Source organism: Thunnus maccoyii, chromosome 16 (assembly GCF_910596095.1).
Source record: "Thunnus maccoyii chromosome 16, fThuMac1.1, whole genome shotgun sequence".
NCBI lineage: Eukaryota > Metazoa > Chordata > Actinopteri > Scombriformes > Scombridae > Thunnus > Thunnus maccoyii.
This window is the reverse complement of record NC_056548.1, coordinates 11,414,539-11,439,610: the sequence shown is the minus strand read 5'-3', so window position 1 is coordinate 11,439,610 and position 25,072 is coordinate 11,414,539. Positions and strand designations below refer to the sequence as shown.

At 38.9% G+C, this 25,072-nt stretch overlaps 1 protein-coding gene across 1 annotated transcript in view; it reads right to left on the bottom strand.

Annotated features, from left to right (window-relative positions):
- Positions 1-2,384, bottom strand: part of hs6st1a (heparan sulfate 6-O-sulfotransferase 1a) — a 65,014-nt gene extending 62,630 nt beyond the window's left edge. The window contains exon 1 of the mRNA XM_042388967.1: positions 1,512-2,384. Within this exon, the coding sequence (XP_042244901.1) occupies positions 1,512-2,011 (500 nt within the window). The 5' untranslated portion in view covers positions 2,012-2,384. The remainder of the gene's footprint in view (positions 1-1,511) is intronic.
- Positions 2,385-25,072: the final 22,688 nt, after the last annotated feature.

Here is a 25,072-nt window from a genome sequence, read left to right as displayed (position 1 = left end):
GAAATGGGTTATAACTTAATAAGAATGTGTGTCGTGTCTGAATACCTCGCAGTCAATGTGAGGGATTATTACTGAGTGGAAATGTTGCCTGGATGTATTACACTCCCCACTGCCTGAAATAAATTCAGCTGAGTCTCTGTATGCGATTCAGTGGGAGGGCGCCCTGATATTGGCACCCATCAACAATTGTCAGACACGCTGTTGAGCTCCTGTGGCATTTGTGACAGCGCAATGTAGAAATGTCAATAATCATTTGTCTCTCAGCATCTATTATCAGCCCACCACTTCATGACGACGCACACAATCCTTGCAACTCTTTTTTTTTTTTAATTTGAAGTCATGCTACAATACTGTCGCACCCAAGTGGAAAGAAAGCCCTTTGATTTAAAGTAACATAGAGACCGATGGAACATTATTCATTAACATCAGGAGACAATTTGTGGTATTCGGTTATGGGCTTATAACAACATTTTATTACCTTCTTTTAATGTTTTATCCTCTCTGGTGTAACTACTGCATTTCTGTGGTGTAAATTAAACCAAAAATAGCTGCATAGTCTAGTTAAGTTTTTGATATTTTGAGTGAATTGCTTAGATTAAACCTATTATAATTGTCTCTCTAGAGGAATAAGCGTTGCATTAAAAGGCCGTTTTGTAAACCAGACGAAGATTAGAGAGAAGTGGGACTGGCAACATAGATGGAGAATGTTAGTTTAGTTCATTTTCTTTTTATTTGAATTGCTTTTGATTATTTCAATATGATTACAGGAACACAATTTAAAGTGTGGGGAGTTTAAAGTGACCTTAAGGTATATTTTCACTACTATTGCTGCACTGCTGCAATCATCTAAAAACATATAATAAAGTAATCAAGTTACAGTGATATAATCCTCAAAAATATGTCAAACAGTTGCAATAGACTTCAAATTTCTAACTACAAGTTATATCTAAAACCTCACATCTTAGGGCTTCTTCATGATCTATAGTTAAACCAAACATTTCTCTGTGTTTAAAGAGAGAAAATCAATATGATTTGAGAGGAATTTGCATGTTCAAAAAAACTATTAGAGAGGACTGATGTAAAATATCTCTGTATTTCAGTCAGAGGAGTGAATTTCTGGAACAGCTGTGGTAGGAGCTGAAAACAGGTAGTAAGTTTAGAGAAAAATAAGCTGATAATTAGACAGGAACACTGTCATAGAAGGACGAGGTACAGCATATTCAAGTTGTTTATGGTTTTTTTGTTGTGTATTGTTTGATGTTATCTTTTGAGGTCACATAGGATGTGTTGTTAAAAGGGTGGGTATGCATTATAAGCTGTAGCTTCAGTCTACACCTATTACGGACTGCAGAAATCTTTTAAGTTGTGTTGGTTTCAACTGCCTCCTTTTTTGTGTTTATGTATGTCTGTATGTGTATTTGTACATTTATACACGTATGACCCAGTTATTTCTGTTATTGATTGCAGACCGAAATACATTTTTTTAGAAAATATATAAATCTCAGATTTACCTTTGAATCTTCTGCTTGCTCTCCTTCTTGTTGAGGACCCCGGGCACACAGTTGGTGAGCTCGGTCCAGTCGGCGTGCAAGCCGCAGCTCCAGCCGGTGGAGAACCGGGAGAAGAGCCAGGTCTCCTTGCGGTTCGGCCGGTAGCAGGTACACTTCTTCTGGCCCGGTCTGCAGTCGCAGGGAACCTCCAGACGGACATTTTGGACCAGGTGCCTGCCGAAGGTAGTCCCCCCTGTTTTCTGGATGTGCAAAAACACGATCACGTCCTCCCCTTTGATTTGAAAATCGATCGTCCTCTCCAGGTCCCTGACGGGGAAGTAGTATTTCTTAACGTAGTGGGGGTCCGGAGTCGGGAAGATGTCCCCCTCGTCCTCCTCCGTGAAATAACCGTGCGGGGAACCGAAATTGATCACCCCGGGGGCCACGTACTGATACAGAATCAGCATGAAACACACGGATCCGACGACGATCAACAAGAATTTGCTGCTCCTCTCGACCATGTTCCTTCCCAGTGCGGTTCCTGCAGCACGCTACCATTTCCCAGTCAAGCCGGCAACACGGAGCAGGGCGCTCGGCTTCTTCATGCTCGCTCTCCCCCCGCCGAGAAGAAGGGTTTCCACGGGGCTCAAGAGTGGCTCATATCGCTTCGAGACGACCGGCGAAGTTGGCTCATCGTTCACCGAGACCGCTCAACACCGTGAAAGACGCATTGTAACTCGCTTAAAAGCCTTCCCCCTTCCTCACTCACCAGCGGCCGACCCTCCCCCGTTTACTTTACTTTGGTTTCCTCGTCCACACAAAAACACAAAAACACGACCCACAGCCTCACTGCATCACCATGGAGCTATGTACCCAGGATGCAGCGCGACTCTTACCTTTTCAACCTCTCTCTCTCTCTCTCTCTCTCTCTCTCTCTCTCTCTCTCTCTCTCTCTCTCTCTCTCTCTCTCTCTCTCTCTCTCTCTGAAAACCGAGCGAAAGGGAGAGTCGCTTTAATTTATTGGTTGACACGTAACGACTGCGTCACTCAGCTGCTCTCGTCATCTTTTACATTCTCTTACCTAGTCATGATCATTATCATCATCGTCATTATCATCATCATCATCATCATCATCAGTTTACATTAATTTGCACATTAACAACAATATCTTGTTTAAAGGTTAAACTAAACTTCTATAATTATTCTATTGTTATTCTACTTTTTTATATTGCTTATTTTATTTAGTATGGTACTATTTTATTTAGTATATATATATATATATATATATATATACACACATATTTATTTCTTTCTTTCTTTATTTATTTATTTATATGTATATGCATATGTATATATATATGATGGTGTTCCTAATATTTTGTCCACTCCATTAACATACATGAGGGGGGCAAAATATTAGGAACACTTTTCAACGATCTCAATAATAAACATAGAGTACAATTATCACCTTTTTGACAATGTCAACAAAAACTGAATTGAAAATGTATAAACTTTGTAAATGTAGAATTTATGGTAGAGCTGCTGTATTGGATTGAATTATCTATCTATCTATCTATCTATCTATCTATCTATCTATCTATCTATCTATCTATCTATCTATCTATCTATCTATCTATCATAAACATAGTTTTAATCCCATCTATAACCATTTATATGTGGGGGAAGATGGATAAAGTAGCTGATCTTACTAATGATACAGGGTTTAAATCATATTAACTCAGAAATGTCCCCTAGACAAATACCCTGGTGGAGTTATCTCCAGGTGAGGAGTGATTCAAGATCAAAATTCAAAAGGTGTTATTGTCACACATGCACAGCAACACAGCAGATGGCAACAATGAAGGCAGTGAAGCTCTAGTTCCAATTAGAGTATATAATAAAATGAGAGAGAAGAGGAAGATAAGAGAGAGATTAATTAAAATATATACAAATATATATTATATTGCACATTGGTGTGCAGGTGCTGTAATGCACATAAGTGGTAATTAGGTAAATAAGTGTATTGCACATAAGTGATGGGTAATGAACACTTCTGATTAAAATTTAAATATTGTGTAGTGGGGAAGAGAGAGGGCTGCACAAAGTCCTCTATTGGGACAAATGTTTACCAGCAAGAAATATCTCTCAAATTAAACACAAAAAAATACCTATAAAGAAGTTGAAAACAAAATATCATCAGATTTTCCAGCTCTGAAAAGGGCTCAGGTTATAGATCTAAGCCATAGTATAACTAATGATGAATGGAACAAGGTCTGGAGAAGAGCTCAGTCCACTTCCGAGAATGTCTCATTGAAACTAACTCAGCTCAAAACATTACAGAGATATCACTGGACTTCTGATAGGTTGTGGAGAGTTGGGTTAAGCCCAATTTACTGGAAATGCTCATCTAATAAAGGGTCATATCTACATACTGCATACCATTCAAAAGTTTTAGATTGAAGTGTACCAGCAAATTTGTACTGTGACAAAAGTTTGTATTAAGCCTGATCTTGTATTTTGTATAATAGGGGTTCTGTCTAGATTACCTAATCAACAACATAATAAGTGGCTTCTCTGTAGCTTTTGCTGTTGCCAAAAAGTTTATTTTTGTAAATGGAGACACAGCGGCGCTCCACATATTCAAGATTGGACTGAAGCACTGTTGAAAAAAGCTAAATTTGAAAAAGTAATTTGCACAAATAAAGGCTCTCTAGATAAGTACGACTCAACATGGTCACCCTTCTTAGCAACCATGTCCTGATGAGTAGAGATGGAGCTTTTTCAGCCTTTTAGACTTTATTTTAAATCTCTTAGAAAACTACAGAGGAAAAATGCCTTGAGATGATACGAACAGATGGCAAGATATATTATGTAACCCCCCCCCCCATTTATTTCATTTTGTTTGTTTGTGTGTGTGTGTGTGTGTGTGTGTGTGTGTGTGTGTTTTATATATTCTTCTTTTCTTTTTACATTGTTTTATTAGTATCAGGTTACTGCTTGTGTCTTGTATCTTTTATACAGATGCAATGTTAAAATGTTCATAGATTAATAAAAGTAATAATAATAATTATAAAAAACCACAAACTTAAGTAAACACAACAGGATCAATAGAAGAGTATTTATTTAAAAGCACACATTAATTATTTTCTTGATTTTTGTTTTAGTTTGTGAAATTATAATGACAAATTGTAGTTCACATCTGTAAAAACTTTTTTTCTTTTTTTTAAATTTGCCTCTACAGCACAACTAATGAGTCTCCAAAAATGAGGAATCAATCAAGTCCACATATAGGCTACAAAAATGCAAATTGCAAATCTTCCAACTGTTAAGTGTTAAAAATTTATGTGCTGATGCATGTTGAATTTGGGTATTAATTTAATCAAATATGCCATTCTAGAGAGTTTCTAGAGAGATTTACTCTGCACAGTGTAGAAGAAGTTTATGAGTGTGTCCTTACTAAATCAAGAGAAGCTCTTCTGAAGAAAAGTGTAAGAAGCAGCTCCCCGTTTTCAGTATCAGTCCTCATTCTTGTGCCATCAACAATACTATTATGAAACATTGGAATTCGCTGTTATCTGGTGGCTCTCTTGGCCAACAATTTTAAGATCCAAAACAAAAAAGAAGGATTTTTGTATCTGATCAGGCAAAAACAAAAAACCTGAACGCGAAGTGTTTATCCATCCAGAATCTTGAAACATGTTGCAAAATCTATGTTGGTAAAACTACCAGAAGCCTGTTCATACTGGTTCTGGAGTGTCTTTCTCTCTGTGAACATATTTTCAAGATGACACATTTTTATGATGACCCCTTTTCCGTGTAAGAGACTGTGTTCTGTGTGAATCTGGCACATCTCCTCACGCTCTGACGAAGGTCTTAACAAAAAAGTTTAGATAAGAAGTCTGGTGCAAGGGAGTGTGCTGATGTTTTGATCTTTTACTCATCAAACATGTTTGTTGTTAATAGATCCGGAGGTAGCCAGAGCAACCCGTCCCATCATTTAAAACCTGCAGGTTTACAGTACTTATAAAATTCAATCCAAGCCTGTTTCATTTCATGTCTTGCCCAAAAATGTGCAACCTTGTAGGAAAATTACCATCCAAAAGCTCTTACTCTTACTTATGTGAAAAATACATTATTTTATGTTTTAGGCCACATTTTTGTGCAGACTATAGTCACCATTCACTCTCCCTCTACATACAATTTGCTGTATCTCTGTAAGCAAACATAGAAAATGGCAAAATTACTTAAAAATATGATGTAAGAATTAATCAAGAAAGACTTGTCCACAAAATATTTATCTGGGACAGTACAGAAACAGACAGGCTTACACATATGAAGAGGGTCAAAATCAATTGTTGTAGACTAATGAAGAACAAACATCATCGGTTATATATGAACAGAAGTGGCTCCCTTGCTGATCGACTTGTGCAAGTAATATAGATCTTGACGCATTTATGAGTAAATCACTTAGGGGAAGTTAAGAAATAGTAAATTCCCTATTTGTGGGCTTCCATGAAATAACTGACTGTTCTGTTTTTGTTTAAAATGCTACTTCCAAAGAAATTGCGACAAAATAAAAAGCAAACATAAAAGTTGCCAACAATCTAACTGGTTTAAAAAAAAAAAAAAAGCCAAACTGGTTAATTTACAAAACAGCCTAAATGACCTACAACCATCAGATCAACGTCTCCCGCTGGTTCACATTGCTGTTGTGTTGCTGCCGCTGGTGGTCAGCACTGAGTCCTGCAGCCAAATAACTTGTCAGGCATGTTTATATGATAACTGTCGAACATGTTTTGACTAATCACATCTAATAGTAGAAAATATAGAGACATGTTTCAACTGCTGATGATCAGATAGTAAGATTAGTCCCACCAAAGCTGACTGTGTGCTTTTTTTCCTCTGCCCTCTGTGGTTTTAGCAACAATTTCTCAAGCATTTGTCATTGCTGATGTTTATTGTGGTAATAGGGCAAAGCAAAATGACTGGCTGTGTGTAATCTTGGTGAGCAACTAGGTCTGATTCCCACATGTTTCGTAAATGAAGCTCAATCAGTAAGATCAGCGCAATCAGCAAGCACGTGGGTGTGAAAACAGCAGTTGGTTGTGGCTGGAGGCAAATGTGGTTGGTAAGGGATGAGGGTATATTTTCACTTTGAGTGGTTTTGGTTGATGATGTGATGTGTGTTTAGTCAGGCTGTAATTGCCTGTGTGTGTGTTTATCTACAGTTTCGGCTTCCATGATTTCCCAGTTGGATCTGGATCTCCAACGGCCTCTGTGCTCATCCTCTTCGTGAAAACCTGTCATAACTTATAATTTATCTCAGGTGGAGTTCAGGAGGGCCAGGTGTTCACAATTTTCAGATACTCAGACACTTCAGCCACATTTTAAAACAGTTTCTGTGCATCAGTGGTGGAAAGTAACTAAGGACATTTACTGAAGTACTGTACTTAAGTACAATTTTGAGGTAGGCTACTTGTACTTCACTTTCATTTTATGCTGTTTTACACTTCCACTCCACTCCATTTTAGAGGAAAATATTGTGTTTTCAATTCCGGTATATTTATTTGACAGCTTAAGTTACTTTTCAGATGAAGATCTGACACAATGGATAATATAACAAGCTTTTAGAATAGAACACATTGTTAAAGATGAAACCAGTGGTTTCCAACCTTTTTGACGTCTTACAGCAGTGTGTAGTCGGGGTCACATTTCAGATGTCTATGAGTTGTTAACAACTCCACCAAATAGTGATTTTCCCCTCAAAACTTCTCACATGGTTTCATTTCAATAAATGTTCCAGTGATCTAATATATCACCAGGAATCAAAGATTAGAGAAAAAGTCCAAAAACTGAAAACAGATTTGTGTATCAGAACTTTGTTTTTTCTTCTTTCCTCTCCCATTAATCATCTCACGACCCCTCAGATTTATCTGGTGACCCTTTGGAAGGGCCCAACCCCTAGATTGGGAACTACTGGACTAAACTAGCTGACTGTATATAAAGTAGTTCAAACTAGCTCCACCTCCAGCAGCTACGACAGTAACATGCTGCTTATATACTGACGCCTCAGTATTAATAATCTAATGGCATCATATATAATAATATATCAGTCAGAGGGACCAAATCACTACTTTTACTACAATACTTTAAGTACATTTTGCTGATAATACTTATGTACTTTTACTTAAGTAAACTTCAGTAAGGGATCTGAGTACTTCTTCCACCACTGCTGTGGATACATAAGGAGCCAAAGACCTGAAGCGATTAGTCTATTAATCAATTAAGTGAGTGACAGAATATTAATGTATAACAATTTTTAATAATCATCTAAGTCATGTAATAAGAAAAAAGGCCAGTTCCTTGTTCCAACTTCTCAAATAATGAAAAGAGGAACCCCAGCACACTGACTCCAAACCACAGCTTTAACTACATTTTTCAATCCCTGTCATTTTTTTTTCTGACCTTACAAAGACCCAGCAGAAATAGAAAAGTTCTCTATTTTAATACGTTTGTGGAGTGGAGTCAGTGTTCCTCTCAGCCTTGTGATGTTTGAATACTTATGTTACTTCTGTTCCAGCTTCTCAGATGTCAAGATTTGCTTCACTTCTCTATTTTATTATTGTTGTTAATTGAATATATTTGGGTTTTGAATTGCTTTTCAGACAAAGCAAGCAAGTTGATAAGTGGTGTTTGGCAGTTTTCTCAATGTTATGACATTTGATTAACTAATCAGTTGATCAGTTGATTGAAAAACTAGATTAATGACACTAAAAATGAAAGGTGATTATTCTGCTGATTATTTGGTCAATGAAATAGTCAGAAAGTAGAGACAAATGTAGATCACAACTTCTTACAGGAATAAGCTGTTGTAAGTACTCCTGTTGCAGAATTATACTTACTAATTTGTTTTAGTTTGTGGTTCTTTGATTAAACACAACTTTATTAGGAATATGCATCATGTGAGTGACAATTTAAACTAAAATGAATGAAAAAAGAGCTCTTAAAACTAGATTATGGCAGAGGGTCCCTGTTCAACACATGGCTACAAAAGTAGCTAATAATGAAGGACTGCCTTGGTGGATATTGTACTGTAGTGGTGCAAATATGCAAATAATCAAATTACCAATTCTTATTCTCATGCAGTGAACCTGGGGCTTTTGGGGGGCCCCTCAGGCTCTGGTGCTTGGTAATTCAGCTCCGCTCAGAGCCCAAAGTGACGTATTTAAAGTGCTTGTTTTGTCTGATTAACATTCCAAAGATCCACCCAAAGATATATTATTAACTTTCATAAAAGACAAAGAAAAGCAAAACAGTTAATCAGTAATAAAAGTAGGTGCCAGTTAATCTTCTGTTAATTGACCTGATCAGTTAATCAGTTTATCAGTTCCAGGTCTACTTTCCTTTCTGGCCACGTCCAGTCACATCCTACTAAGGCTGCAACTAATGACTGTTTTCACAATCAATTAATCTGCTGATTATTTTCTCAATTAATCCATTAATCTGTTGATCTATAAAATGTGAAAAGCACAATTTCGCCATCAAATTGCTTGTTTTGTTCTCAAAGATATTCAACTTTACAATAATATAAAACAGAGAAAAGCAGCACATTATCACATCGGAGAAGCCAGACATACGGAAAGTTTGTTATTTTTCTTTAGAGAACTACTTAAAATGAATAACCGACTATCAGAATTATTTCTCTGTAATTCAACATCTCAGCTGTACATGCACTAAACTGCTCTGTTCCTGCTGCCCTCACACCCACCCACACACACACACATACACACACACATCCACCACATCTACCCTGAGCTCACCACAGCCTTGTGGACACCACATGTGCATCTCCATGACTTCAACAAATCCTGAGTTTAACCAACCATGTCACGTGAATTAACTACATTGGTCAAATAAAAAAAACTCTGGCTTGGCTCAGTCTGGGTTTAGACTGTTTGCACCTTAATGGAGGATGTTGGGTTGTTTTCTTTCTTTTTTTTTTCTTCCCCCTTTCCCATTCCCATCCCGAGCTTATCCCAGCATGACTGGAGCTGAGCGGGTGAGGGCAACCAGCATGTGCGAGCCGGTCTCAGTCTTGAATAATTCAGACTTGCTTATTTAAATGTTCTTTACTTACACTGAAGCAGCATCCGCCTGTCATACTGCTGTTAAACACACTCATGATTATGACTTCTGCTTTGCCCCTGGCATTACCCAGTTGTATTAAATACTGGGAGATTTTTGTGTGTGTGTGTGTGAGCTTGTCTCGCTGTGTTTGTGTGACACAAAGAAAGCGGCTGAGAATATTAATACTGTATGTTTGTGAGCGTTAACATGTATGTGTGTGTTTATGACAGTACGTTGGCATGTGTGTGTGTGTGTGTGTGTGTGTGTGTGTATGCTTTGCTCTCACCATGTGCCAGTGTCATTGTGAGCGGTGTTACTTAAAGAAGATGGATGTCACAGAGTGTGTTGCCCTCTGGCTCGGGTATAGAGATATGACAGTCTGTTTATCATCAGAACCAGTTTATTGTTGCCTTTGCATAATGATCCTGTTTAGATGGATATTTTCATACTGTTTCCAGAGGCTTTGAGCTGTGTATTATGTCCTGTTCCAGTGTCTCGCATGCACACATTATGTCTCTTTGTTTCTTTTACACTTGTAATGTATCACAGGCACATTTTATTAGTGAAGTTTGTCTTGTGATAATGAAATGAGAGTCACATATGTTTATGAAAAAGAAAGAAACACCAAATACTGTAAGCGCATTGATGCACACACACACACGCATACAAATATTTACATATGTTTGAGACCCATAAAATGCCCCCAATTAAAAAAACTGTCTGTTTTAATAAATAAACATGTGGTCAGCAGATTACTGCTCAAGTTGACACAAGCGAAAGAGGGTTCATTCATGGTGCTTACATTTTTGTCCCGACATTGTCTTGATCTTTAGGAATCTGCTGTCAGGCCCTAATGTCCGCCCTGCACACACACACACACACACACATACACACGCACACATATACACACATCATGCTCAGACATGCTCCGTCTGTTTGTGCTTTATTTTTCATTCAGCCAGCGGCCAGGACCGAATTCCATTGAGGAAAAAAAACACAAAAACAAAGGCAACACACACACACAGAGACACACACACACACACACACACACACACATACGCACACACACATATAAACTCTTCTCTACTCTGGAGTGAACTGACTTTTTTTGTTTGTTTTTTTCATAAACAAACAAAAAAAAGAATCAAGTCAAAAGAATTAGCAATCTGTTTTCATCATGAAGCCCTGAAATGAATTATTCCCTGAACCTTCGGAGTGTTTCAGACACAAATATTTTCTTTGGATGTGCCTAAGGGGAAGTGCACACACTGTAGAAAGAAAACAAAACTGGGCGCCATGTATTTCCTACATTCCAGAGACTGTTAGTGTTTGACTGTGTGTGTCTGAGAAAGAGAGGACACTGAGGACGTTTCAGAGTGTGATAATAGGAGTTTGTGTCGATGTAATGATGTGCATATGCGTGTGTATTTGAATGTTTGTGCATTACATGTTGGCATGTTTTCCATGTGTGCAGGAGAATTTGCATGTGTGTGTACATAGTAAATGTCATTGTACAACCCTGTCCCCTAGTAATTCTGTTTACATACTACTAATTTGTCCTGCCAGGTACGTTGTGAGGGATATGCAGCTGCTAACTGGATTATATTCATTGGCAATGTTTCTTGTAAAATGCAGCTGCTTTTTGGATCACATGCAAGTCGTAAGGATGTGTTTGGACTGCATGGAAAGCTTACAAAGTGAAGGACTTTGACACCAGACACCAGGGTTTGCATCCTGAGTCCTGTGTGTGGTTAGGTTCAGGCAACAAAGGCACTTTGGTCAAGTTTAAGTGAGGATTGTGGTTTCAATTAAATGTAAGTAAAGTAAACCTGTCGTCTTGTGCTTCAAGTCGCTTTTTCACAGATTTGTTCAATATTTAACCACAACCACAATCTTTCCTTAGCCTAGTTCTTTGCTTTGAGTTGCCTAAACCATAAAAAAAATGTAATTCTGTTGCTACAAGTGAATTTTTTTTAATGTCCCTGCTACTTAATGTACTTTTAGTGTGTTCTCTTGCTTTTAGTGTGTTTCATATATAGATTTTTCTTTCTTCTGTGGAAAGCGTCTTTGAGTACCTTGAAAAGTGCTCTATAAATAAAATGTATTATCATTATATTTTAATGCAAGAGCAGATATTGTTGGGGAAACAAGTCAAATACATTGTCAAAGCTTTGCAGATAAGTTCAATATAAACATTAAGCAATTTGGCATGTATATGTTCATTGAAACTTTTCCTTATTATATTGATATACTGTAAAACGTAATCCAGGCAGCAAAATTACAAGGAGAATATACAGTAGCTGCAATAATTAATCAATTAGATGACAGAAATTAATTGGCAACTATTAATATAATTAATTGTGATTTCAGTCATTTTTTAAACAAAAATGCCAAATGTTCTTTGCTTCCAGTTTCTCAAATGTGATAATTTGTTCATTATCATACTGTGTGTGACAGTAAATTTACAATCTTTAGGTTTTGCACTGTTAGTCAGACAAAACAAGCAAATTGAAGACATCAATATGGCCTCTAAGAAATTGTGAATGTCATAGACCAACCGATTAATCAAGAAAATAATCTGCAGATTTATCAGTTATGAAAATAATCATTGATTGCAGCCCGATAGGAGATGTGTTTGCAGCGTGTTAGTTTGCACGTATCCACCTGAAGCTTTAACTTTCTTTTCCTTCCCCGCCTCATTAAAGATGTCACTATGCTTCAAGCAAGGTGCTTGTCAGAGCATCAAACAACATCTGAAACCCCGTCACACAGCCCCCACACCTTTTCCATGTCGGCATTGAGAGGTTGCATCAGAGAGCTTTTATAACTTTTTTTTCCAAAACCAACAGTCCAACAATCACATCTACTTCATGCAGCCATTGTTCAGGGTGAGGGGTGAGAAAGTAGTTGCTCAAGCTTTCTCTTTTCATTCTTCACACAACCACTTCTGTCACCTTTTCACTTGTACCGGGAGCGCCACACTATGAAAGCTTTTGAGGAGAGACGAGACTGTCCAAAATTGTGTGCCATTATCCCCATTTGAATGAATCATCTCATCTCGCCCCCATATGTGACAGCGGGCCTTTCACCCCACCTTCAAGTGTGGCCATTTGGAACAGGTACAAACGCTTTTGCCCTTTAGACGTGGTTGGACGACAGGAGTTCATTTCAAGCATACCCCAGGCTCAACCTCCCCCTTGTCGTCTATATAACACTGCTGGAACATTCCTCTGCATGTGTGTGCACATTTTTGAGCGCCCGTGCATGTGTGTACTGTACTTTTCTCTGCAGGGTTGTTATTTTCTGGTGACAAGTTGACCTTTGAACTTTTTTTGCCAGAGGACATATTTTTTCTATGAGTGGTTCAGGTTTTACACGTAATTCTCTCTCACAGACATGAGGGATTAAAGTCCATATAGGCGTGTATCTATAGGGAATTGGATTATCTCATGTTTGAAGGCCGTTGTTAATGATTAAGGGTTTATTTAAAATGCTGTGCATAACCACTGTCTGTTGGTCACTGGCCACTGAGCATTTATTGATTTGTGGAGATTACTTGGGCTCAATATCTGATGGCTGACAAACAAGAGTAAACAAAAAAATTTAAACTTGATGATCAAAGCTGCAAATTTGCAGATTAATGCGTCATTTAAAAATGAAATTGCAAAGTAAGTTTTATTATAAATTTTGTTTTCACACCAGAAGTAATATTCAGTGTATAAGCTGGTTTAATTTAGTGCTTATGGACGACTAATCTTCTACATAAAGTCGATGTTTACACCCTTTTCCACATGGCTGAAGCTCAGTTTAATGTGAACGCAGATAAACGCTGCGCAGACATCATAGATCCCAACTTTGGTGAAGGAAATTCCTTGTGATCGGCGGAGAATAATATTGCACTCAATATCAATTTTCTCTGTCAACATTTGCCTTGGGAAATTTAGCTGGTACAATGCAAGACGACTCAAATAACCAAAGCTCTTTGTTTGAGTGGAGTGCAATCTGATCTAGCTGCTGCTCCAGTTCTTGGAAGACAACGAACGGCTAATGGAAGTAACCTCACACTGTCTCACTCTCTTTCCGCTTTCCTCCCCCTTTCTCTCTCCTTTTTTCTCCTCTTCTACCACTTTTGTTTTCCTCTCTTACCAACTCTCCCCTCACCATGTCCTTTCTTCTTTTTATTGTACGCCACATGGCATCTGGTTCTCACAGAGAGAAATCTGTACTATCATCTGTCACACTGCTTATCTCCTTTGAAATAAATGGACAATAATTACTGGGTTGTTGGTGGTTTTCACCTCAGAATCCCGTTCCCCTTCTCGTCTGCGTCAGCTTTGTCTCCTCGGCTGTTTCATCTGAGCCACATCCCCCCTCTGCCCTCTAACTCAACTTCCGCCACATGTCAATTGCACAGTATTGACATGACTGATTGAACAATATTGTTCCAAAGATAGCTGCAGGATCTGGCTTCAGAATTGTCTCTCTGTCACGAACAGATTGCAGATTGCAACCAAAGCTCTATTTCAGTCATGCAATGGACCTGCCGAGGTATCTTCTCAGGACATGAAAACACATGTCTGCCTCTCTACCTTATCAGTGTGGTCCCAGTCGATGACGGGAACTGCGATCACTGGCAAGATGCAGTACCTTCAACCCTGGTTCCAACAAGTGTTTATGGCAAAGTAAGTTTAGAGGTGGTGGATGAACTATTATTTCTAAGTTATTGCAGCTTATAGGAATTATGTTCATACTGGACACTTCTGCACCTCACAATTTATGTCCAGTGCCAACATTCAGTACCAGTGCAGGAAGTAGTGTACACTTCATTTAGCAAGGTGGAAAGTAAGGGTGAGGAGGTTGGGTCATAGATGAGTGTGTAGTGCGTCTAAATTTCATGCAACATGCATTTTATGTTCACCTTTTATTAACCATAACCACAATCCATATTTAACCATAATTCTTAACCATAATTTGTTTACTACAACCACATTCCACACTTTCCTTAAAGGACAGGTTCACAATTTTTCAAATCTGTTTTAAAACAAGTGGTGCCCATATGAACATTGAAACAGGTTTTGCTTGCTGTAATCATTCCTCCTGGTCACACTGACCACTACAAGATCCCTTCATAATGCACTTCCAATGTATGTAATGGGGGACAAAATTGACAGTTCTTGTTTTATGCAAAAAGATATTCAGAAGATACAGACTTCAAAAATTGTGAACTTATCCTGTAACAGTACCGTAGTTGCCAGATATTGCAGAAAGCATTGAATGTAATCTATGCTTTTGTAGAATTGTCCAAATCTGAAAGAGTGGATTTAACTGCACTTTATTGATTGACCCTTATACAAATACATACAGTATGAGACTCATGACAAGCACCATGTCCTAAATGATGCTTAACTAAACATACATAAAGATAAAGAGACTGACAAACCATTCCACGATTTATAGTAAACCTCACTGCTGTATGTTTCCCAAAGCATGCAACAGGTTTTCAGAGTTTTCCTACCTTACAGGCAGCTGCTCTGTTTCAGTTCATCTGTTCAGACTTGAGACTTGTGTAAATTTGGGAATTTATAATAGTGAACATTTAAGCTTTTTGCAAGGTTACACTATTGTAGCATGAAAAATGCAGTTAAAAACATGAAGTGTTTTTAAAAGACTCCTGAGGATAAGTTTAGAGGCTGGAATTAAGCTCTGACATCTGATGTGTGACATTTGGCTGCTGGACATCTTTGAAATCTGAAGCTACAAAAATAAAACAATTATTATAGAATATAAAAAAAATATTAGCACACGTAGACGTAGTGAAAAGGGAAATTAAAAAATGATGGTGGAGCTTCTCATCAGCACACCAATCTGCATAATTTTTCAAAACAATAATTTTCAATCGAATCATCACAGAACCACATCATATTTTTTATAGCAATTATAGTAATTAAATGTTCTCTTCAATGTGTTACGTATCAGCAAGTTTCTAGTCTCTGCATACTGATTTTCATTACACAAATTGGAAAAAAAATGCTGTTTGGACAGTAAGACATGCACATTAATCAATCTAAAAAGCCATAATATACTTGAGGAAATAGCCGGTAGTAGTCTAAAGTATGCAAGATTTGTAGTCAATGGGCTTAAAAGTGCAAAAACACTGGTATGTTTCTTTAAGACAAGTACAATGATGAAGACTCCAGTCAACCTATTCTGAAAATTAGGTGGGATAACGTCATCTCAATCACACAGAAAGTGCAGCAGCAGATGGATTGGATAGGAAAAACAGACTGACATACATTATATTTCCTCTTCTTTCATTGGGATTGTTTTTTTTTTTTCTGTCCTCTGCCTTTTGTCAGATGGACAGTGAAGATAAAACTGATTCCATGATGAATACTGAATGATGGAAGCCAGAGCGTGGAGCTCCTCCCCTCTCTCCCTCTCTCCCCTCCTCCCTCTCCTCCCCCCCGCCCCCACCGCCTCTTCTGCCTCCTAAGTATCAGCAGATTAAAGTTAATGATCTAAAGTGAATTAGATATTTAATCATCTTATCATCTTAGCGTAGTCAGGTCATAACTTTGCGCTGATCTGAAATCCCGTCTGTTTGACAGCGTACACCAGAAGCTATAATATAAGCTAAATTCAGAGGTCGGTTTGTAGCCTCCAGTGCAGGAGGTTCCACTAAATCAATTTGGAGATTGAGAAATTAAATTCACCCCCAGTGATTTCTCTCAGTGTTTGGATGCTCTGCTTTGGTATAATGCAAAAACTGTGTGATTGAGGATAAATAGTAATGGAATAGAATTGACCCTAAATGATGAAAAATAACCTGAGAGATGCCTCCATTGATTCATCTAATTTCTTCCCTCCTTTTTAAACCGCTCTCTTCATCCTCCCCTTTGCTACACTCTGTCACCCTCCATCTGAACTCTCACTGATTGAGGTGCAAGCACTTTGATTTTGCACACTTGGTTGCCCCTCACACACACATACACACACACTTTATCCTCTAAATTTTCCCTCTTTGAGTTTTTCCCTCTTCTCACTGGGGTTAAGGTGCCCTCTTTAGTTGTCTCTCCATCCTAATTTCATTGCATTGCTTCTTTCCTCTGTCGATTAATCTGAATTTATTTCCATCTATTCAGCGTCTACCCACTTCACATCCTCTCTGCCTGGGAAATTGAAGCGCTGCATTGTATTCAAGTGTATCTCTGCTGTATCTCAGTGTGTATTCCTACATTTAAAAAAAAAAAAAAAAAAGACCCTGTGTGAGATGTTCTTGAAAGCTCTGTGTGAAAAAAACACAACAAAAAAACGGAAGGCTGTCATGTTTCCAATACTCAGCTGTGACTCATATTACCAATTCACCATGACCGTCTGTCTCGGGCTGCTCAAGGTTCACAGCCAGACAGATCTGATGATGGAGTTTTGTGGTGACAGAGAGAAGTGAGAGGAAAGACACGGAGGGACAGACACAGAATGAAACACAGAGCTGTGGAAGTAAGATGGGGAGAAAAGCAGGAAAGAGACTAGTGATATTATTGGAAAGAGATAAAGGCTGCTGGTCCGGTAACACAGTTGGGTCCTGTAGGTTTTCAAAGAGAAACGTTCTGTTTCAACAGGATCTGAGGCCTCCCGCACTGACTTATGACTATGGAAGCTCATAGAGAACACAAACATCAAAAGGGCTGCAGCTTGTCTGCCAAACACCGGAACGGCATGTGTATATGTGTGTCTGTGTGTGTGTGTGTGTGTGTGTGTGTGTGTGTGTGTGTGTGCACCTAAAGCAGAGCCTTTACCTCTTACAGTCAGGCAGATTGTCAAACCAATTTTAAACACACATATGCATATGAAAACACACTCGCACACATGCGCACAGAGGCGTGTTTGCAGACATTTGCACACATGCGTGCATAGTGGAGGCAGCATCCCGCTGGTACGCCTGGTGAATTTGTCTAAATGTCACATTACTGAGGCAGCCACATGCGCCTTTCCTCAACAGCCAGTCAGATAAAAGCCTGGGAAAAAAAAGTTGTTTTGGAGAAAGGGAGGGTAGATACAGGAGGTAAGTATTCATACAGAAAATTTTAGGAAATTCTGGTGTGTAGTTGCGTCTCTGCGGTATCTGTCATTGGTGTACCTCTTTGTTGTTTCCTTTTGCTGCAGTTCTTACCTTATCTGCCTTACCACTCCATAGGAGATAAGTGTGTTTCAGAGGAAATTAATGATTGTGCTGTGTCCATGCATACATTTTTGTTTATTTAGAATACTGTGGCGATGGAAGGTGCCTGAACCTTGTGTCAATTTAGTGTTTTTTGTGACTGTTTTGTGTTTAAAATCTGTGCAGACATCATATTACTAAAAAAAATAATGTGTCCTAGTGCACATAAACCAGCAAGAAGCTACACTTTTTCATTATGAAAGCAAAAAGGAAATCATCAAAACTGTGGTGCCCCTGTAGATAAAGTAAATGAACCTCTGTATTGCCACAGGGTAAACTTCATTTAGACTAGATTAGGCTTCTGTTTACTCTGGTACAGGATGAGATACATTGTGCTGTCAAAGTCCAGGGGCCTCGTTCATTTAGTGGTTGTTTGTTTCCCATCACATTTTCTTAGTTTTGAAATGATCATATTTAAGAAGAACATCTGTTTCTCATGAATGATTGGTACCATTTGTAGACTCCAAATATGTTTCACCTGACCTAATTTCAACATCATTTTTTCAAGGTATGTTACTGTATATATAAATAGGATTACATTACTGGAGATAATATCCTTCTAATTACTGCGTACTATATGAAAAAATAGACTAGTCTTCACATGCAACAAGAAGAGAACTACAATCATTTTTGTTTATAAGTGTATCCTTGTAAAACTACCTCAGTATATTACATCTTTTATATCTAAATCTACTGTTAACCAGACCCGAACCTGATCTGTGTTCCCAGTAAGCTTGTGTTTGCTTCACTCTGAGGCAGCGAGGCCTGTTTCCAGAGCATGAAAGGCAACATCCGCACTCCTTATTTGGAAGATCCTGGCTCCAAACGGAAAAGATGGCGCCGACCATAAGCTGCATCTCTGGGCTTCAAACCAGCTCCAATGGGTGATGTCACACCTTGCGATATCCATCTTTATATAAAGTCTTTGCACCATACACATTAGATGAATTACAAAGGTCTTCCCACTGGATTTATTTAATTCTGTATTCTGGTCTTGCAAAGGAGATCTCAATGAAATTACCTGATTAGATAAAGGTTGTATAGCTTACTGGGAAAATACCATGGTTCAAATCAGGCTTATACTGATGATATATTCTTAGTAAAATGAAAGAAGGATGATTTAAAATAAGTCACCATTTTGCCCACTACTCCACAGCAAACCACATAAATAATTTAGATCACTAAAACACACCAAAGCCAATGCACTCATCCATTTCAGTTGTTTGGGATATGCCTGTCCCACCTATCATGCTGCACCTGACAGCTGACGGATATTTTTTGGTCCTCGGTTTCAAATCAAACCTCATCCTTTATCTTCTTCACACATGTGCAGTTTCAGCTGCAATAACTGCATCAGTGACATCCTGACTCCATCAGTCCGCTGCTTAAAATAACAGTTTCTTTCTCACATTTCATGAATCAGATATACAGAGATCTTAGTTTGTGCTTATCTATTTAAAAAAAGAAAAAAAATAGGAAAACATTAATGAGTTTTCATCGCTGCCACCGTGCTTCATGGGGAGAGGGAGCTGAGGTTCATCCTTCCATTAAGTTCAGTTAGAGAGTTAATAAGCATTGATGGATGTCCCTTTGTCAATATGAAGCATGGCAGCAATCAGATGACAGTTAAGCACTGATCGACCAGACAAAGAACAAACACTCTGCCATTGAGCCAGACGTACAAATTTGACACTTTTTGAACCAGTATTGGCAGGTTTTAAGCGTATGAAGAATATCCGTTGTGTGTGATGAGGCCGTCGCTGAGATTTTGGACCGATGGTGCAGAGGATGAGAGGACAGGCTCTGCAGTTGGAGAGCACACAGTTTTTCCTTTACTGTGCACATGTGTTAGACTTTCATGAAGCCTATTGTTCAGCTTTGACGACTGACCAGCTTTATAGTTTCTGACAGGAAATTCAACACAGTTTCGTCTAGTCTCAGCTGGCATTTAGATTGAATCATTTTGGATGCAACATTGCAAAGCTACAAGTACCAATTTTCCCTTTCATTCCACTTGATGAAAGGGAAGTTGTTACTACAACAATATTGTAGCACACACTTAAAAACGTCTTAAGTAGAAGTTGTGTACATGGCCTAAGTTTAAGGCTTCTACAGTAGAAATTTATGTGTCAACCATGTTTTGCTTAATCCACTAACCCAACAAAGGAGATCAAAGACCAATAAACTAAACAATTATATGTTTACATGCACATATTGTAAAAATAAATAGCCTGGTTTCTTTAATTGGGTAATCCACAACTAAGTTTGTGCTGTGGAAACCAGATTTATTGGTCATGTATGGTACCAGTCTAGAGTTTGGACACACTTTCTCATTCAAAGGAATGGAAAAAGTGTCCAGACTTTTGACTGGTACTGTATATACTTGATCAAGTTTCTTACATTGTTTTTACATGTGCACATGTGTGTGAGGCAAAGACTTAACACAATGAAAGTATCACTGGTAGCAGTGCAGAGGAAGGAATATTTTTTACTTGTAAAATAATTCTATTCAAAGTTTGACTAAAACTGATATTGAAATAAATAAGGTGTGAATAGGTCTAAGCTGAACATTAGGTTATTTGTCAAAGTCAAACACATCTATAGAATAAGCAAAAACTGTGTGTCTTCTCACTGTGACATGAGTTCAAATGCTGAGAATGCTTAGTTCATCATATGTAGTAAAGGAGAAAACTGAGAATGCGTGTAAATGCGTAATTTCTCTCAGTAACCTGGTTTCACAATTTGATTTTATCCAAACATGTCAATATCTGTTTTTCATATTTACTAAATAAATGCTGCAACATGTTTGCCCTGATTGTGCACTAAAAATCTATTAATTAAGAGACTTGTTTCTGACCATGTTTGCGGTCACATTAAGTTGTTTCCCTTTACTTCTGCTCTGAAAAAGGACATTTCTGATGTAGGTAATAAATTAATATTGATCAAAGCCATTCCAAACTGTAAACAGTGTATGACAATGACGCTACAGTTTGTAATCTGGTTTTGTGATAATGTACTAAAAATGGTTGATGAAACACACAAGAATAATAACTTTTCCAGTTCCAAACACAGTGCAGCAGTGTTTCTACTGGTCAACCAAGCACATCCGCCAAAAGCTGAGTGAGGACACCGAAACAGGAAATGCACGTATTAATTTGTCTGTCGGACGGGCTTCAGTAGAAGTGAATGGGAAATGGAACAAATGTTCGTAGAATGGAAATGTACTGTGATCGCACTTTAAGGATGGCAATGTTGGTCAGACATGATGGACTGTCACCACATGTTGTACAACCTGTTCATGGTTCCCAGTTTATTCTAAGGACTTTGGTGATCCTCTGACTTTTCATGTAGCGCCACCAGAAGGTTGACAATTTTTTATTATTTTTTTAATTGAAATATCTCAACAACTGTTGGATGGATTACTGGTCAGATAGTCATGATTCCCAGTGGATGAATTATCGCAACTTTGATTCCCTTACTTTCATCTAGTGCCACACCTTCAAAACTAATGGCATTCCCATCAGCCTCAGCTGTACTTTGTGTTCAGTGCAAATTAGAGTGTTAGCATGCTAACATGCTAAGCTGAGATGGTAAAACATTATACCTGCTAAATATCAACATGCTAGCATTATCATTCTGAGCATGCATTAAGTAAAAGCCTCAGAGAACCACCAGCAAGGCTGCAGGCTCTTGTTTTTCACAAGTCACCTTTATTACAGTATTCGGTATCCATCTAATTAGGTTGAATTGTAATTGCTTGTTAATTGCCAGTTGAGGTAATTATGACACAGAATGGAGCTGAGAAAGGCAACAGCTGAAACATGTTCACCGGTAAATAATGAACCGTTTTTGCCTCTGGTTTTTCAGGATATGTTCTTTTAATTAGCCACACTAGCAGCATGACTCTAGAGATAGTGATATTGATGTTGTTGATTAGTCTGTCCACCTCTTTGGTCCAGACTGAAATATCTAAACTATCAGATGGATCACCATGAAATTTTGTTCAGACATTCATAGACCCCTTGAGGATGAAACCGACCGTCCTTGGTGATCCCCTGACTTCTCTTGTAAATGCCAGCATGATATTTTTGGCTTTTTTTGGATCTCAATAACTATTCAATTATTAATAATTATCAGCTGCTATGTGGAGGAGTCAACACACCAAAAGAAGTTTAAAAAAGTGTGATGTATAAATTTACTGTTTTTAGTTAGAGCCACATTCTCTTGTGTAGATCACTGTAACAGTTTTGCACAGTCAAAGTGAGAAACCCCGAGCATGAGTCACAACCTCGATCAATGATTGCTCCGAGAGCAGCCGTGACAACTGCATTACTGTGATTTCATGTTTCCTCTGTTAATAATCATGTGAAGCAGTAATGGTGAGTTATTTGTAAGTGATGTATATATCAAGTTAACTATCACAGAGGAATAATGACGTCTGAAAGAGCAACATGAAAGATAAAGAACCGTTTAACTTCAGAGAACTGCAGCTTGCTTGTTTTTTTACTTTGATAACCATGTTTACATGGCAATCGCTCCATTTCCTACTCCAAGGTAGAGACAGTTCAAAAAGGAAATCTACAAATTGTTCAGTGTTTTTCTTCCCTCAGCCTGATCTCTAGTTCACCGTGTCTGTGACTTGTTTTGATTAGTGGTCAGTTTGTGACCTCTGATGTTTGCCTCAATGTCTTTATAAATGAATTTTCTGTCTCTCTTTCTCTCTCTCTCTCCCTCCCCCCCCCCCCCCCCCCCCCCCCCCCGTCTGTGCTGTATGGGTGAGTAGTTACATCATTAGTATGCCATTAGCTCTGATCATCGATTCCTGCTGCAGATCCCCCCTCCTCCTCCTCGTTCACTGACACGGAATTCTGAGGAGATCCGTGAACTTTATCACCTTCAGCATTACGGTTTCCTCCTTAGAATTCCCACTGGATCAGCACTTTCCTCCCCTCCAGACCTTTTCTAATTATCCTGTTCCTGCCTTTCAATAAATAATTACAATAAAGGTCATCAATCAAAACCGAAACATTGATAACTGAAGAGAAAGTCCAATATCCCCTTGGCACAGCGTCCTGCTGTCATAAATACGATGACGGACCGTGTGCGTTAGTGTGTGTACATCTCAGTGTGTGTGCGTGTGTTTGTAGCAGCAAATAATTTTCACATAAATCATGTGCTATGAGATGAGAAGGACTGGTGAATGCAGTGCACACATGGGCTGCTGTGATTAAGCTTTGTCTATTTGTGTGTGTGTGTGTGAGTGTGTATGCGCAGGCATGTATGCAGTTTTCAGATGATAAGGGTGACAAAAGTAAACAAAATATGATCAAACACTACAGTTTGACCGGGAATTAAACTCAGGCTAAGCCCACACACAGAGCACACTAAGCACCCCTAGTGCATTTTGATTAGCATGCACAAACACACACACACACACACACACACACACACACACACACACACACACACACACACCTGGATATGCTAATGTGAGTCTGCAGTAAGAGCCCTGGGGTAGTCTCTTTGGTGCCAGTGATTGGTTGCTATCTGTCTTGCCTGGAGGAACGGAGAGGCAGCCAGGCCTCCCGCCAGGCTCAGCCCAGAGAGAAGCTCTGATAACGGGGGTAAAAATGTGAGCCATCCCTGATGTCAACCTGGAGGAACCGCTGCCCCGGGCCTCTTCTGAACTGAAACTGCAGCCTAAATGAGTTTCTGTGCCTGGAAGCTCAGTCGAACTCAACACTGTTACACGCTGTTGTATGCGCACACACACAGTCGCACATGCGCAGACTCACATGCAAACACACGCACACTAATCCGCACTTGCTCCCACCCATGTGTACACCTGGTCGGCCACTTACAGAGGGAAATTAGAAAACCAAAGAGGAACATTGTCTGTTAAAAGAGTAAACAGCCTCGCTAGTTGTGTTTGAACGTGGGAGCCCAAATGCATTCATTATCCTGTTGCTTATGGAGGCATTGTGCTCTGCATGTCAACACTCCGCCACCCCCGTACACTCATCATAATGCAAAGCCAATCACACACGCCGAAGGGACACACACACACACACACACACGCACCCACAGGCTCCAAAATGAGGAAATGACTTCCATCGGACTTTACAATATTCTTATCTTTTCTTTTGCCTCCTCTCACATCACTCTCCTCTCTCTTTCCGTCTCCTCGTTCCTGTCTAATTGGTCCAAATACATGCCGGCGGTGCCACAAACAGCACTAAATTAGTTTTCATCAAAACACAATTCCACCTGAATTCAACCTGCAAATGTGCTGAACACACAAAGATAAAGTGGTTAGGCTTTTAGAGGTGTCAGAACAGAGGGATAATGGTTTTGGAAGACACAGATTTGCTGAAATGGAGATTTTTTTGGGGGGATACTGTTTGGTGGAAAAACAGGTTTCTATTAGGGAAAGGTAATGGATAAAGCCAGGCATGTCTTTCTATGGGAGTGCTGACAGAGAGAGAGAGAGAGAGAGAGAGAGAGAGAGAGAGAGGGGGGTCTCTCAGGCGTCGCTGAAGAGACAGAGCGTGAAACAGTTTGCTAGGCATGTCTAAAGATAGAGAGAAGAGCTGAGAGGGATGGGAAGAGAAGGTTGGCAGTGGGTGGTTAACCAGCCGATAACACTGCATTCTAAACAGGTGAAAAATGCGTCACAGAGCAGATATCTGTCCAAGCAAGCTGATGAGTTCCCATCATCAGGCGCTGATGTAGATGTTATTCATACAACGCAGCGCAACATCTCATCTGGTGACTTCTGCTGACATTCATAATGATGGCTTAATATGTTGGTGATTTTTATTTGTGAAGTTGTTTCCATTTTTGTGTCATGTGGCAGGAACTAATAAGACACCATAAATTGATACAAACAACATCCAGAATACAGGAAATACAGTACATTTGCAAATGATACTCCAAAAACTCCCAAAACAATTCACAAAACTACTGTAAACATATTTTTAAGACTTACAGATGTAATTGCAACCCACAGGAGAAATAAAACACTAATTATATACTTGAAGTTCAATTTGGAGTGTGGAAACAGCAGTTGACAAAACAACTAAAGGTCTAATTAGTAGCTGGTCTGAAGCTTTCAACCATATCACATGATCTTCATCAGCAGATGGAGTCTGCCAACTTTGAATTGTAGATATTCTGATTTAAATTTTGCCTGAGTACTTTTAAGACTTCTTGTCCATGTTCGATTAAAAGTTGAGGT